Genomic DNA, 12315 nt, shown 5'->3' on the forward strand with positions numbered 1-12315 from the left:
AATACGGTGTTTTTGTTGCCATGCATTAGGCCATATTGCTGCAGATTGCCCTCTAAATGATGAACCTATGCAATGTGATTATGTTGATAGGGTAAGACGCATTTCTCTGTTTGCACAGGTCGCATGTGTTGCGACAAGTCAGAGTCGCCTTGAAAAACAAATGTGCGTTATTTCAATAGATGGCAAGCCTCTTACAGCCCTGCTAGACTCTGGTAGTGTGGTGACCTTAGTCAGGAGTGCGTGTGTAGACCCCGCAAAACTACACCCCAGTTGTATTGGGGTAATATGCATCCATGGGGACACTCGGGACTACCAGACAGCGGTGGTTGAGGTTGATACCCCCTGGGGCTGTGTAACACATTCAGTGGGGGTGGTACCTTCACTGCTCCATGAAGCCTTAGTGGGGAGACACTTTCCTAATTTTTGGAAGTTATGGGAGAGTGAAGGGAGGCCCGTAGATAGTGCTCCCCCTACTGGCGAAACTCGAGAACTCTCACCAGACCCGTTTTGCCAAAGGGAAGGGCATGCTGTTGGTGGGATCGAGGAGGCCAGAGATCCTCCACCATTCCCTGCCATGGCTGGGGAACCGGATGACTTAGAAGCTAGCACCCAGCCTGAGGGTAACGAACAGGAAACCTCGCCTGACCCTGACATGGAGAGTAGCCAAAATGTGGTGGTACCCGACTTGGAGGTCAGGAGGGAGGATTTCTGTACCAAACAGCTGCGAGAGCCCACCCTCATGAATGCCAGGGAAAATGTTAAGGTGTTGGATGGGGAACCGGTGGATCCTAATTGGGTGGTGTCCTTTCCCTACATGGCAATTAAAAACAATTTGTTATATCGAGTGATAAAACATGGAGAGGAAGAGGTAGAACAGCTACTGGTTCCCAAACCCTTTCGCAGGGTGGTGCTAGACCTGGCCCATGGTCATGTTATGGGGGGACATCTCGGGGTCGAAAAAACCAGGGAGAGAATCACCCAAAGATTCTTCTGGCCCGGTTTGCATGCAGAGGTCAAGGAGTACTGCGAATCGTGCCCCGAGTGCCAAATGTCAGCACCATCGCCCCATTTTCGCAGCCCCCTTGTTCCTCTACCAATAATTGAGGTCCCCTTTGAAAGGATTGGCATGGACCTGGTGGGGCCGGTCGTGAAATCTGCCCGGGGTCACCAGCATATTCTGGTGATCCTGGACTATGCGACTCGCTATCCTGAGGCCATACCCTTGCGTAACACCTCCGCCAAGGTTATTGCCAAGGAATTAGTCCAGGTGTTTAGTCGAGTGGGGATCCCAAAAGAGATCTTGACCGATCAAGGCACCCCTTTTATGTCAAGGGTTACCAAGGAATTGTGTAGATTGTACAAAATCTCCCATCTCCGTACTTCTGTCTACCACCCCCAGACAGATGGTCTGGTCGAAAGGTTTAATAAAACATTGAAGAGTATGTTGAAAAAGGTGGTCGACAAGGATGGGAGAGACTGGGATTTTTTGCTACCATATCTCATGTTTGCCATACGAGAGGTTTCACAGGCCTCCATAGGCTATTCCCCCTTTGAGCTCTTGTATGGTAGGCATCCCAGGGGCCTGCTAGATATTGCTAAAGAAACGTGGGAAGGAGAGGTCAGCCCATATAGGAGCATCATAGAGCATGTCTCCTTGATGCAGGACCGAATCGCAACCATTCTGCCCCTAGTACGGGAACATATGGAGCGAGCCCAGGAGGCCCAAAGGAGGGTCTATAACCGGGGTGCCAAGGTCCGTACTTTCAACCCGGGGGACAGAGTGTTGGTACTGGTTCCCACGGTAGAAAGTACGTTTTTAGCCAAGTGGCAGGGTCCCTTTGAGGTTGTCCATAGGGTGGGGGAGGTAAACTACAAAGTCTACCAACCAGGGAAAAGGAAACCACCAAATTTACCATGTAAATCTCTTAAAGCCCTGGAAGGACCGAGAGAATTTACTGGCCACGTCCCCGCCTCCAACAGACCGGATACCCGTGATACCTGACGTTCCCATCACAGATTCTCTGTCCGTAGCACAGCAAAGTGACGTTAGGGCATTCGTGCAGAAAAATAGAGACTTTTTCTCCCCCTTACCCGGACTGACCAACACGATCCAACATGACATAGTGACGGAACCAGGGGTTCGGGTAAATGTAAAACCATATAGAATTCCAGAGGCCCGGCGAGAGGCAGTTGCGGAAGAAATAAAAAATATGTTAGAGTTGGATGTGATCGAGGAGTCTCACAGTGAGTGGTCAAGTCCCATAGTGCTGGTCCCAAAACCTGATGGCAGTATTAGGTTTTGTAATGATTTTAGAAAACTTAACAGTGTGTCCAAATTTGACGCCTACCCAATGCCCCGGGTCGACGAACTTGTGGACAGGTTGGGACAGGCTCGCTACATAACGACCCTAGACCTAACGAAAGGTTATTGGCAGATACCGCTTACTGAATTGGCCAAGGAGAAGACTGCCTTTTCCACTCCTGAGGGCTCGTTTCAGTATAAGCGGATGCCGTTTGGTCTGCACGGAGCCCCTGCATCATTCCAGCGAATGATGGACAAAATTTTGAGACCACATCGCTCGTATGCAGCGGCGTACTTGGACGATGTGGTCATTTACAGCCCAGATTGGGAATCGCACCTGCTCCGTGTACAAGCGGTCGTAGATTCCCTTAGGGAAGCACGTCTCACGGCCAATCCAAAGAAATGTGCCATAGGCCTGGAGGAGGCCAAATACCTTGGGTACGTTATTGGCCGGGGGATGGTCAAGCCGCAGACCAATAAGATTGAGGCAATTCAAAAATGGCCCCAACCAGTCAATAAAAAACAAGTGAGGGCCTTCCTGGGCATTACGGGGTATTACAGGCGTTTCATACCCAATTTTGCCACAATTGCCGCCCCCTTGACCGATCTAACGAAGGGTAAGGGGTCGGTAATGGTCAAATGGAACCCCGAAGCCGAGGGGGCATTTTAGAAGTTAAAACAGGCTCTTTGTATGGTACCCGTACTAGTAACCCCGGATTTTAGCCAGGAGTTTGTTATACAGACAGACGCCTCTGAGGTGGGACTAGGGGCCGTACTGTCACAGATCAGGGATGGTGAGGAGCACCCAGTGGTATACCTGAGCAGGAAGCTGAACAAGCACGAGAAAAATTATGCCATCGTAGAAAAGGAGTGTCTCGCCATTAAGTGGGCCTTAGACTCCCTGAGGTATTACCTACTGGGGAGGTCATTTAAGCTGGTCACAGACCATGCTCCCCTGAAGTGGATGTGTGATAACAGGGAGAAAAATGCTCGTGTGACAAGGTGGTTCCTGGCTCTACAGCCTTTTAAATTTACGGTGGAGCACAGGCCAGGGAAGCTCCAAAATAATGCAGATGCCCTCTCCCGTGTGCACTGTATGGTTGGGTCAAGTGCTCAGCCGCAGGGGCTTGAGCAGAGGGGGAGGATATGTGACGCTATGCGAGGTGCGATACATGATCATAGGTACATTTCACTTCGCATACGTTCTATCATGAGAGACTGAACCGGAATCCATTCCGGGTTTTACAGCCTCTGGGCCTGGCTAGGGTTCCGGTCCGGATGTTTGGGTCCACTGGAGTCCACAATCAGCTGGACTTTAAATGTCCAGGAAGAGAGCACAACAGGGCTCTGGCTTGAAACTCAGGAAGGGACCTGAGTGAGGGGAGCGCTGAGTGCTGGACTGAAAAGGTTTGCTTTACTGCATGTTTTGTGGGTGTCAGGGACTAGCCCCACACTGTATAGAGAGGAGATCCTGTTTGTTTAGTTTAGCGCCGGACGGCAAGGATTTAATTTACTGTTTTGTTTATTTTAATCTGCAAACCGTTTATAAATAAAATCTGGCATCCGCCAGACTTAAAAGAAAGTGCCTGCTTACAGACTGTGATTTCAGAAAAGGTGATCCCCACGAGCTAATCCCTCACAATATATAAAAAAAAGAAACTTTAAATAAATAAAATAAAAAAATACAGTGATCAGTGCTGAAAATATACACTTTTGCTGTACTAAGTACTAATGACACTGGCTGGAAAGAGGCTCAAGGGATTAAATATGTACCTAGCTATGTTTAATGTGTGTAAAGTGTGCTGCTTTTTACTAATGCTCTCTCAGTTTCTCATCCCTGCTTTGCAGGGATGAGAAACTGACAGATTGCTCCTTGTGTACGGAGCTCTGTGTCGATTGTCAACACAGAGCTCTGGACTGTAAGGTACACAGCCGATCAGCAGGACCTGGCTGTAAATCATTGGCCTGGACTTGCTGACAGGCTCCCGCTATGTACAATCACAGCGGGAGTGCATGTCCTAAAACCAGGAGTAGGCAGCGATGTACCAGTATGTCGCTTTGCCTACAGTAGCCACTCGCCCAAAGTACAATGTGGGCGGGTGTTCATTAGGTGGTTATTTTGTATCTATCTTGAGTCTTTACCAGTGGTAGCTTGTCCATTAGGGGGGCCCAGGTGCTGCTCCCTCTCTCCTCGCCAACCCCTATACGCAATGGATAGATTCATGCATAGCATGAATCTATCCACAGCCGCCGCGGACGTTTTTTTTTAAGCAACTGACTAGAGCCAGAGGCTCTAATAGGCTTCAAAATAGGGTGGGCTTAGGTAGCAGAGAGTGCGCATTTGATCCCCCCCCCCAGGTGTGTTACAACAGGGAATGAATATTCACCGTTGAAACACTGATCCTCAATCCGGCCAATCAGAAGTGAGTGTGAGACCCGTTTTCCGATTGTCCGAAAAAAGACTCCCGATTGGCCACAGAAGAGGAGGGGGGAAACGGAAGTCGGCGCCGTGAAGACCTGTGGAGAGCAGGAGAATGCCTGATCCAGTCAGACAAGGAGTAAAGCACTAAAGTGCAGTACCTTCTCTTGTTAAAAAAAAGTGCAGTACCTTCTAGCATCCAGTCAGAATTCATTGCGCATTGGTCTGACCTCAGTGGAAAATATTTTCATTCGTTTCCAAGTCAAAACATACTTTGTGTATAGGAGAAGCTATAATTATTCTATACTTTTTCTTCACCACTGTTCCAGACCACCTGAGAAATACCCTATACTTCCAGGTATGGGGAAACAGATGAGAAGCCTTTCACATCCCTACCCCACTTAATTTTCATGGCCAATTGGTTAAAACTCTTAGCAAGTAACCAGAAATCTTTTGCTGCCTTGCAATGGATCATGGTAGTGGAAAGTGAAAGGAAGGTAAATATAGGATCCCTATAGTCCCCTCTGCAAAACTAAACATGTTACTTCTGGGCAAAGTCCAGTTCCACTTTAGGTAAAATGTAAATTACGTACCTGGAACGTTACACATGTGGATCTGAGAGACAATCCCCGTGTCATTCTCCTTGTGTGCGGGCCACTGATAGACGTAGAGTGAGGTGTGAGATGAGCCAGCGTCAAACACTACACCAAACTGTAAGAAAGAAGAACACAGCTTTTTTTACCTTAATGCAGAAAATGCATTAATGTAGGAAACCTTCAGCCTTTAAAAGAACTTTAAAAATGTCACTGTAATGCAGAATACTAAACTGTAATGATGTTTAATGCTGACCTCCAGACCAGTGGCAGCTGGTGGAATATTCACTCGCTGCCCCCCCTGGTCGGTCAGGTCACAGGCACCAGCCCCACACTTACCCCATTTAGGTCGCAGGCAGGCTTCACCCGGCGTCTCCTCCTCCTGGTGCCTCACGGCGGCTTCCCCTGTGTCTCCTCCCTCCTCCTCCTCGGCGGTTAATCAGATCACTTCTCATCTCGGCCAATTGGGTGACGGGTCTCAGGACCCGCTTTATGATTGGCAGGGAGGTGAATCAGGAAGACAATAGCAAATGTTAATTCGCTATTGTCACACAACTAGGTGGGCTCAGGGCTTCTAAAAAAAAAACATTGGAATCCATGCATCAAGCGCCCTGTGCATGGATTATGTACAGGCCGCCACTGCTCTAGACCAACCTTCAGTCTTGCAGATGAACATGCTGTTTTCCTATACTGAAACTGCTTACTCCGATTTCACTGCACACAGGGAGCTTCTAGGTGTTTCATGAGAGATATTTGATCCAGGGCTCCCATGTTTTTTCAAAACGGAGTAATTTATCATTCGAGATGGCCAAGAGTTTTTGCTTAACCATTATCCAGCAGAGTTTGATCTTAACCATATCAAATGAGTTGGTGGGAGACTTCCAAGATCCGGCTATAGCAATACATGCAACTATGAACACGAAGAAGATCAACCTCCTTACATGTCTCTAAGCTTCTAGAATTGGTTGGCCCAACAAATGCTTTTTAAAGCGGGAGTTTACCCCAAAAAAAAACTTTAACCTTAGATTGATGCTCATTTTGTCTAGGGGAATCGGCTAGTTTTTTTAAAATCGAAGCAGTACTTACCGTTTTAGAGAGCGATCTTCTCCGCCGCTTCCGGGTATGGGCTGCGGGACTGGGCGTTCCTATTTTGATTGCCAGTCTTCCGACAGGCTTCCGACGGTCGCATACATCGCGTCACGAGTAGCCGGAAGAAGCCGAAAGTCGGTGCGGCTCTATAAGGCGCCTGCGCACCGACGTTCGGCTACTTTCGGAAAATCGTGACGCGATGGATGCGACCGTCGGAAGCATGTCGGAAGCCTGTCAATCAAGTAGGATTGCCCAGTCCCGCAGCCCATACCCGGAAGCGGCGGAGAAGATGCATCTCTAAAACGGTAAGTACTGCTTCGATTGTAAAAAAAACACCCGATTCCCCTTGACAAAACGAGCCTCAATCTAATGTTAAAAAAAAAGGTTTTTGGGTGAACCTCCACTTTAAGATTTGTTCCGGTCAGTGAGTATATAAAATCGTACACATGGATACAAACTTTTGGGCAGTCCCACCAAATATGGAGGAATTAGCCCTCCTGACCACAACCTGTAAAGCACAGAGATGAGGCTCCAGGAATGCAAGAGGCCAACTCGTCGGAACCATCAGAGTAAATCATTGTAGTTAGCCTCTATGATAGATGTATTGATTTTTACGATCTGGAGGCATGTCCCCCTATCTTATACCAGTCATCAAGTTCTAATTCAGATCACTTTCTCACTTGATCATATACTGTTTGGTGTAATAAGACATTAGTATAGTGTAGAAATTAAACCTGATCATTTATTACATGGCTTCTAAGGTGGTTCAGCTAGAGATATCTCTAGAGATATCTCCCTGACGTTGTAAAGAATTTATAAAATTAGTCAGCTGTGTATAATGGTGTAGTTCTGAATCTGGAAGTTGGTGGTTTTATCACAGAAACTGGAGTGAGAGAAAACTCCCACCATTACATATATCAATGATCCATTGAAATCCCTTGTTTGTCCACCATTTGAATGTTGCAGGAGAGAGACCCAGGGCCAAAGACGGATGTGCGGACTTAAGATCGTAGGATACATTAGGTCTATCCCACAAGCTCAATGAAAAAAAGGGTGGGACACAAAACAGTTGGCCTTGGCTTGGTCGGCTGGAGGCCTGGAGGCTGTGGCCATAGACTATAGATATCCCAGGCAGTAAAGCTTTTTGGGTATAAAAGTGAACTACTGTAATTGAGCCAGTTGTGCTGCTTGAAAGTATTTTATGAGGTCAGGGACCCCCAAGCCCCCCCTACTGTTAGGTTGAGCAGGTATTTATGGCCACTGGGAGGGTCCTGAAATAGTACAGTATTCCAGAGAACACATTCATTTTAATGGAGTACAACCTACTGAACCATGAAGGGGGGATCAACATTCCATCTATTGAGGTCGGCTGATAATTTTTTGGGTATATTGTATGTAAAACGGGGGTTAGGTGAATGCTTAAGTATGATAAACTTCTGGTTGTCATTTAAAATTGAAGTTTCTCTTCACATCTGCTAAAGTCTCACTGCTTAGAGTCAAAATCACAGCCTAAAATTTAGAGCGATTTGCTGCCAGGCCCGATAAGTTTGAAAATGTTGTAAGGTAGCTAGCAGATTAGGAATGGTGATAATGGGGGAGGATATAATCAGAAAGATATCATCAGCGAATAAGGCACATTTGTGTGCTCAGTCTTCACAGGGGATCTCTTTTATATCCTGGTTAGTGCGTATGATAACAGCTATAAGCTCAATTGCCAAAATAAATAATATGGGGGACAGAGTACATCCCTGGCAAGTCCCTCTATGCCTTTTTTTAACATTGGAATTTGTACCCTTTCACTGTTAAGGAAGCCATTGGGTCTTTATATAAAGTATGTCAAATTGTGTGTAGCAAGGTGCCACTTAGCAAGGTGGCCGAAAGACTACAGTTTATAATTAAGAAGGAACTCAGCTCCCTCATTATACCACCACCACTTGGTAGTTTGGTTTTATGATATTACAACAATGCATTATGGAACTTGAAGTGCAGGGAGATAAAGACTCCATAGCCTTGGGTGTTTAAGAGACTACGATACCCACAGTGCAACTGTGCCACCCAAAGTACATTGCACCCCGCACAGCCTGCTGGGTGACCGGATTTAAGGGGAAGGAAGGCCTCAGCTTGCTCTCTTGGGACAGCCTCTTCTAACAAGCAAGAAGCCTGTGCTGACGTGACTCCTGCTTCAAGGAAGCCTAGGCCTCAGAACCCTGAGCCTACAGTCGCCAGAGCGGATCGCCCATCCGGAGGGGATCCTTGACTGAGTGTTTGGCCTACGTTCCAGGGCAATCAGTGTCACCTGTTCACCGTCATTTTGTGACGGCTGCGCGGATGACCAGGGACTGTCAGTTGTGGAGAGGCAGAAACCCGGCTACTACAGACGGAGCATACTGGAGAGGCGAAGCCTCATTGGGTGAGAAGGGCACCTGCCGACCGATATAATAACTGTGTCGCAGGAAGGTGGATCTAGTAGACTCACCATTGTTGCTTGGAGGTTAACACGCCACGTGCAGGGATACCTTGCATCTGGCAGTGACTGTGCATCCAAGGGATTGGCATTAGTGTTGCCAGCACGCCATACCTAGTTTAGTGTTAGTTTCCAGTTTACTTATCCCCATCGGATTACAAATTGTTTATGTGCACCAACTAATGCTAGCGAAGACTTCAGTTAACTGGAAAGGAACTATTGCAAGACTTAGCCTGATCAACTAAGCTACCATAGTAGGACACGTGTCCAAGGACTGCCCGCTAGGGGGAGCTAAAGAGTTATAGACTCATATACATAGAGTAATTACTTCATACTCATTTTGTACAGTATTGCTGTTCCTGAGAGCTGGGTGAGGCCTGGTGGAGAGGTACTTCAGTGCTGATAGTACCATACTGGAGAGACCCCTCCAACGTGTTCTTGCACAGGTCTGTACTTTGGTTTGTGATATTTGAACCTGTTCTTAATATTTATCCATTGACTCTTGCAGGGCCCTGTAAGCAGTCAACTGTATTTGTTTAATTATTTTTTATTTATCTTTCTTACGAAGTAAATGACTGCCTCTTGGTTAACCAGAAAGTTGTGTGTGGAGTTTATCTGTTGCCCTTATGGACAGATGGACAGTGCAAGGTAACCATAATTAATTGCAATTTCTTTACTGTGTATATCATTGTGGTTCCCAACTACCGGTGGGTCCTAATCGTACTGTGATCCAGTTGTGCCAACGGAGGGTTCGAGCCGAATATATTGGGGTTGATAGGCAGAGTACAGACCAAACAAACATAATCAGCAGCTCCTTCTGGGGTAGGGCTACATGTGTATCGTGAAAAAAGACTTATACCCAAGAAAGAATTGAATGTCTTTTGTAGATCTAAAAACAAGTATATTCCTCTTTTCACCCCCTTGTGCATCCCAATTGGAATGAATGACCAAGTTTACATGTTTTATCCTTCACGTTTGGTCCGAAGCCTGATTGTGGGGAACAAATCCCACCCAGGCCTGGTGAATGTAGTGTGAGAGGAAGGAGTTGAGTCTACTGGCTAATATTTTAGTCATAATTTTCAAATCAACATTGATTAAAGATATGGGCCTATAGTTGGCACAGTCGCCCTGGTCTTTGCCTGGTTTTGGAATTACGCGTATGAAGGAAGGCCATGTTGCCATGAGGGGGTAAATGATTGCCTTTTCGTAACTCATTGGAAAACAAACACAAGTGGGGGAGCCTTGTGAAGCAGCAGTGGGACGGAAGAGAGCGCCCCTGCTGCTTTACACAGAGTGGCTCCAAAATTGTGCAGGCGGAGCTGCATATAAGCGACGGGGTCCTTTGCGGTCCGGTAGAGGTTTTCATTGTCTACACGCTTTTATCTGTCTGGTGTAAGTAGCTTTCTTCATTTTATTAAAACCATTGGAAGATTTTGGCAGGCGGCTAGTACCTTCACACACCTGGCTAATATTGACCTAGCGGACAACCCTGCGGCATGCCTGCTGCACCTTACACAATGGCCAATTAAAAACATACAACAGCGGAGATGTGGACATGTAAAGTTAGGGAAATAAGCAAATTAGAAGAGTTAGTCCTGACAACACAATATAAAAGGGAAAAATATTTAAGAACTTGGACTCCCTGGAAGTCCTATATGGACCACAGGGGGGAAGGTTAAGGGGGATAAGGCTGAATGGTATAGAAGGAGCCCGGGAACTTGGATTGGGTATATGTGAGATTTAATGAGAAACCACAGAAATATGGAGAAAGGTCGGAGGAGAGGGAAGTAGGGTGGGTTGTTGTTTTTTTTTTTTCCCTTTCTTCTTCTTTCTCTCTCAGGGATGTTTGGGAAGGGGAGAGATACGTAAGAAGGAGATATATGTTTGATTTTGACAACAAGGTTAAAGGGGATTTATAATAATAAGATGGACTGTGACTGTTGTTTTGTAATAATGTTCTGTTATGTATTTATTTATTTTTTTATATATATGTGTTGTACTGATTTGTTTTAAAATAAAAAAAGAATTATAATCTAAAAAAAAAAACATACAAGACTCCTCTTACCATCCAGATTTTAAATACGACCAAGGCGTGCTGCTTTCCCTTGTCCTGGAGGTCGGTGTGCCCACTGCCCACTCTCAAGGTCTCTTTGGTCCTCTAAAATTAACGAACATATGGACATGGAGGACCTTAGAGTACCCTCCACAATCAGGAGGAGTGCCTTTGTGACACCTGGAGACCATGGCAACACTTTGTTTTCACAGATGCCTATCTACAGAAAATCTCGAAACATGGCTGATTTTTCTAGGACTGTTGCGAAGCCCTCGGTGAAAGAATCTGTTTTTCTGGTTCCTCTGGCTTTCCAAGTCCTTGTATTTTTCCGTTGTATGTGCTTCCCTTTATTTTTTTCCATCCCTTCACCATTCTGTTGCTCTCCCCTTTTGTATGTACACATTTAGCTTGGAAACCCCTCCATTGTAGTTTTCTTGCTGCTCATATGTATCTGAACCTGTTTGGTAGATCTCATTCCATTATTGGGTTAAATTGTCCGTTCTCTTCCAACCCCGGTATTCTTCACTCTTTATCCCACAGGGTTGCATTACTACGTTAGGGCTTTTCTATATAGGCTGGGAACTTTAGAGAGATTTACCACTACGCCTTCTCAGTTAAGAATGTACAGTCCCGGCTGAAATGGTTGATACCCCAGAAATTTTTCCAGAAAATCAAGTATTTCTCACAGAAAAGTATTGCAATAACACATGTTTTGCTATATACATGTTTATTCCCTTTGTGTGTATTGGAACAAAACAAAAAAAGGGAGGAAAAAAGCAAATTGGACATAATGTCACACAAAACTCCAAAAATGGTCTGGTCAAAAATCTTGACACCCTTTCAAAATTGTGGATAAATAATATTGTTTCAAGCATGTGATGCTCCTTTAAACTCACCTGGGGCAAGTTACAGGTGTGGGCAATATAAAAATCACACCTGAAAGCAGATAAAAAGGAGAGAAGTTCACTTAGAGCCTTTTCACACTGGTGCGTTTTTGCCGCATTTTTACGGTAAAAATAGCGCTATTAAAACGCTCATAAAACGCTCCAAAAACGCCCCCTTCATTGAAATGAATTGAAAACGCTGTAAAAACGCGTTAAAATCGTGGTAAAAACTCTGTAAAATCACGGTAAAATAGCAGTGTTTTACCGCTATTTTAACGCTCCGCTATAGGCATTTCCAGTGTGAAAGGGCTCTTAGTCTTTGCATTGTGTGTCTCTGTGTGCCACACTAATCATGGACAACAGAAAGAGGAGAAGAGAACTGTCTGAGGTCAAATTGTGGAAAAATATTAACAATCTCAAGGTTACAAGTCCATCTCCAGAGATCTAGATTTGCCTTTGTCCACAGTGCGCAACATTATCAAGAAGTTTGCAACCCATGGCACTGTAGCTA

At 45.7% G+C, this 12315-nt stretch overlaps 1 protein-coding gene across 2 annotated transcripts in view; it reads right to left on the minus strand.

Annotated features, from left to right (window-relative positions):
• Window positions 1–12315, minus strand: part of LOC120914061 (ectonucleoside triphosphate diphosphohydrolase 8-like) — a 73515-nt gene that overhangs the window by 46667 nt on the left and 14533 nt on the right. For both annotated transcript variants that reach the window (XM_040324504.1, XM_040324505.1), the window contains one exon: window positions 5315–5432. In XM_040324504.1, the coding sequence (XP_040180438.1) occupies window positions 5315–5432 (118 nt within the window). The remainder of the gene's footprint in view (window positions 1–5314; window positions 5433–12315) is intronic.

The sequence above is a fragment of the Rana temporaria genome, chromosome 9 (genome assembly GCF_905171775.1).
Source record: "Rana temporaria chromosome 9, aRanTem1.1, whole genome shotgun sequence".
NCBI classification, from domain to species: Eukaryota; Metazoa; Chordata; class Amphibia; order Anura; family Ranidae; genus Rana; species Rana temporaria.